This window comes from Prunus dulcis, chromosome 2, assembly GCF_902201215.1.
Source record: "Prunus dulcis chromosome 2, ALMONDv2, whole genome shotgun sequence".
Taxonomy (NCBI): domain Eukaryota; kingdom Viridiplantae; phylum Streptophyta; class Magnoliopsida; order Rosales; family Rosaceae; genus Prunus; species Prunus dulcis.
The window spans coordinates 9,271,236-9,276,112 of NC_047651.1; the positions used below are offsets into that span (position 1 = coordinate 9,271,236).

The 4,877-nt window shown below is 37.4% G+C and overlaps 1 protein-coding gene across 1 annotated transcript; it reads left to right on the forward strand.

Moving 5' to 3' along the window:
* Window positions 1-1,111: 1,111 nt before the first annotated feature.
* On the forward strand, window positions 1,112-3,596 carry LOC117618064. The gene is made up of 2 exons (XM_034347694.1): window positions 1,112-3,256; window positions 3,495-3,596. The coding sequence occupies exons 1-2, from the start codon at window positions 1,112-1,114 to the stop codon at window positions 3,594-3,596; spliced, it is 2,247 nt and encodes a 748-aa protein (XP_034203585.1).
* Window positions 3,597-4,877: the final 1,281 nt, after the last annotated feature.

Genomic DNA, 4,877 nt, shown 5'->3' on the forward strand with positions numbered 1-4,877 from the left:
AACAGGTAAATCATGACATATCATGCATTCATGATAGGACTTATAGTTGAAGTTTTGTTTTAAGTCTTTGTAATTGAAATTAAAATATGAGTCGGTTGGTTACATCTTTAAGAGTCCTTAATGAATTAGACTTTGTATTTTTATTGAATCATAATTTATATTGTTAATCTGATAAGTGTTTGGCCTTGGTGTGGCGTCTTATTGATGGAGATCATATTGCACCAGGTTCAAAGAGTTTTAGTTTAATTGGTCTTAGAGTTATATTTGTTTTGGAAGTCTTGCAAGTTTCTCTCCCGTGTGAAACTTGCTTTCAATAAAAGGTTGGCTTGCCTTCTTGTGATACTTAGCTTTCCAACGTAGGATTGGTCTTAGAGTCATATTTGGTTTGGAAGTGTAGTCTCACAAGTTTCTCTTTCATGAGAAACTTGCTTTGCATAAAAGGAGGTTTTGCCTTCTTGTGATACCGGCTTTTCAACGTCTGGCATTATTGGTGAACATTGAATATATTTTGGAAAAGCTGCCGTACCTAGTTGTTTTGGTAAATCATCAAGTGCTTCATTTGCTTGGTGATTAATTGAATTCATTCATCATTCAGACTTCATACATATGCATGTTGGTGTCTCATATGGTTAAGTACACCAAGACACTTTGTGTGTTTATCCTCCGGTGAGCTTGAAGCAATCGCGACCAGTATTGCATTCAACATAAGGAGTGTTGAAGATCATCCCGTGACAGAAGCTGAGTTACGAAGAAGTCGGTAAACATTGTCTAGATTGAGTCTAGGACAAGTGTGTGTGTGTGTGCGTACTTCTTGTAATCTCAATTCTATAGTGGATTCGTTCTGGACTAAGGAGTCCCGTGGATTTTCCCCAGAAGTGGGGTTTTACCACGTAAAATAAATATCTGCGTGTTCTTTTATTTTAAGCTTTGCACATCTCAGGATTGATAACTCATATCAATCCTGCTTCAAAGGTTGATCATTATTTATTGTTAAAAATCCGAATCTGCTTGTTTAACCTTCTCCAGGCATTTATAGATATCCTACAGGTATTTTCAATTGGTATCAGAGCAGGTTGCTGGACATACTCAGCTAGATCTAACATACCTTAGGATGGATCGTGCCGCTGGTTCTGTTGCACACCCACCATACTTCGATGGCCACAACTATGGTGCTTGGAAGGCTAAAATGAAGTCGTTTCTTTGGTCCTTAGATGAACGTGTATGGTATACAGTGGTTCATGGCTTTTCTGATCCCGCAAAGAAGATCGGAAAAGGAGATGAAGAAATCACAGTTCTCAAATCTAGAGAGGAGTGGACCACTGCAGAAGCCACACACAGTACAAATAATCAAAAGGGGTTAAATGCTATATTTACTGCTGTCTCTTCCGATCAATTTGAATATATATCTAGTTGTGATACTTCTAAGGAAGCTTGGGATATTTTGCAGGTCACTCATGAAGGAACAGATACTGTTAAGGGAGCCAAGCTTCAAATGCACACTCTACAGTTTGAGACAATCATGATGGATGAGAATGAAACCTTTTCTGAATTTTATGCCAAACTTTGCATTATTGTGAATGCATGTTCAAGTTTAGGTGAAAAAATTCCAGAAGATAGGGTGGTGAAAAAGATTTTACGGTCCTTGCCTCAACGTTTTTCACCAAAGATCACAGCCATTGAAGAGATTCGTGACCTGAATACTATGAAAGTTCGTGAACTCATAGGGTCGCTTCAAACCTATGAGATGAAGCATCTAGCTCCTAAGAAGAATAAAAGCGTTGCTCTTAAAGTAGTTGATAAAGAAGATGGTGAACACCAATCTGAAGAATTCAATGGGGAGGAATTTGCTTATCTTTCACGACAATTCAAGAAGTTTTTCAAATATCAAAATTCCAGAAGTCATGATTCAAGAAATCACTCAGGTATAAATTCAAAAGTTAAGCATGGTGATTATACTGATGGTAATGTAAAATCTCGCAGGTTCACTGAGAAGAAGACTACTAAAGAGAGAGTCAAGTGCTATGAATGCGAAGGATATGGACATATATCCTCTGAATGTGCCAACACACAAAAGAAGCAAAACGGCAAAGCCAAAGCACTGAATGTAACCTGGAGTGACAGTGATTCAGAATCAGAAAGTGAAGAAAATACCATTGCATTAATCACCACTGTCAGTTTGGATAAGGCACAGCAAAACAATGGGAATGATGAAGAACCAAATATTGGTTATGTGCTGGAAAAGTATGACGATCTTCTAGCTGCTTCTCAGAAACTTAATCAACACAACAAAGAGCTTGCCAAAAAGGTTGCTGTGCTGGAGCTCGAAAACAGTAGGATTGCCAGGACATTACAATCCTCTGCTGCTGAACCAGAATCAATTGGTGAAGGTATGTATGAAAAATTGGAAATACTTCAGAAAAAATGCATTGATCAAAATAAATTAATTGATTCTTTGACCTCTAACAAACAAGTTCTTGAAATTGAGCTTAAAAGTTCAAAGGAAAGGATTATTGCTTTGACAATTGGTGCAGAAAAGATTGACAAAATGATTAGCATGGGTCGAAGCAATGGAGACAAACGTGGCTTGGGTTTTGATTCAATAAACAAGTCTTCCACTGTATCCGTCACAAAGTTTGTCAAACCATCACTTTCTACTGGTATTTCAACCTCTCAAACAACTTGGAGATTCATACCTACGTGTCACTATTGTGGAGCTCTTGGACACATCCGACCAAAATGCAAACTGCTTCAACAGATTTCAGTAAGTCAAAAACCCACCAAGGAGGGACAGGTAAGAATTCAACACAAGATTGCTTATCTTGTAAAAGAGGTAAGTAGGTTGTCAAAACTTTCTCGTTCCTTATCTTTACCAACTTCAAATCTAGTGTGGAGGAGAAAGGATAATCAAAACTGCTTGGTGGCAATTTCAAACGATACACATCAAACTAATGTTCATGAAATATTAGATGTGAAATGTTTTGTTGCTCTTACTGCTCTCTCTGACTCTAAATCTAAATCTTGGTATTTTGATAGTGGATGTTCAAGACACATGACTGGTGAGAAATCATATTTTTCAGAAATCTCTACAGAAGGCGTGAGTGGAATGGTCACTTTTGGAGATGGAAGAAAATCCAAGATTTTGGGCAAAGGAAGAATTATGGCAATTGGTACACCTAACTTGGACAATGTTTTATTAGTTGAAAATCTTCAAGCAAATCTCATCAGCGTAAGTCAACTTTGTGATGAAATGGGTGAGGTAAGTTTTACTAAAACCCAATGTATTGTCAATAATCAAGATGGATCAAATGTGATGACTGGAAATAGATCATCTGACAATTGTTATTGTTTTTCCACTAATGAAGTTTCTCAAGTTTGTTTTAGGACAAGTAAAGATCATCTTGATTTATGGCATCAACGTTTGGGACACATGAATTATCAAGATTTAATTAAATTGTCCAACTGTGAATCTGTAAGAGGATTGCCTAATCTTTCAGGTAAACGTGAGGGTGTCTGTGAAGGGTGCCAACTGGGGAAGCAAACCAAAAACCCTCACAAAGCTACAAACTCAATCTCTACTTCTAAAACTTTGGAACTGATGCATATGGATTTAGTTGGTCCAATACAAGTTGCTAGCTTGGGAGGAAAGAAATATACTCTTGTCTTAGTAGATGATTTCTCACGTTTTACTTGGGTCATTTTTTTGCATGATAAGACAGAAGCTTTTAATTCCTTCTATGTTTTGTACAAGCTAATCATGAATGAAAAATATGACAGTAACTCTTGTATCATGAGACTTAGGACAGACCATGGAACGGAATTTGAAAATCAAGCTTTCTCTAAATTTTGTTGTGAAAAAGGAATAAAACATGAATTTTCTGCTCCAATCACTCCCCAACAAAATGGGGTAGCTGAAAAGGAAAAACAGAGTCCTTCTTGACATGGCTCGTGTCTTGTTGAAAAGTGCCAATTTGACAGATCATTTTTGGGCTGAAGCCATTAGTACTGCATGCTATACATCTAACCGTGTGTTTTTCAGGCCACATACCAAGAGCACTCCATATGAAATCTGGAAAGGGAAGAAACCAAATGTCAAGCACTTAAGGACTTTTGGTAGTAAATGCTACATTTACAAAGACAGGGAGTATCTTGGAAAATTTGATGCAAGAAGTGATGTTGGAATATTTCTTGGATATTCTATGAATAGTCGAGCATATAGGGTGTTTAATAGTCGCACTAAAATAATGATGGAATCAGCTAATGTGGTTGTAAATGACACTTTCATATTACAGGTTGAACCAAGCAGTGAAGATACAGATCTAGAAACTCACGAACCTGTAGGTGGTACTGGAACTGATTTTGAGGATTGTAACCAGCATTTCAATCCTGTGATACGCAGACCTGGTGCTAAACAAGTTCAGAAAGATCACTCACCCTCTGATGTTATTGGAAATGTTAATGATAAAATGAGAACTCGACAACAAGTTTGTAATGAGGTAACCAATTTCTGCTATGTATCCTTTATTGAACCTAAGAGTGTAACTGATGCTCTTGCAGATAATGACTGGATTCTGGCTATGCAAGAGGAATTAAATCAATTCAAAAGAAATGATGTGTGGTACCTTGTTCCACGTCCCAAAGACACAAATGTAATTGGTACCAAGTGGATCTTTCGAAATAAGACAGATGAGAAAGGGCAAATCATGCGCAACAAAGCTAGACTTGTTGCCCAAGGTTATACTCAAATTGAAGGTTTGGATTTTGATGAGACCTTTGCTCCGGTTGCACGTTTAGAATCTGTTCGATTGTTGCTATCCATTGCATGCTATCTTCGGTTCAAGCTTTATCAAATGGATGTCAAGAGTGCGTTCCTAAATGGT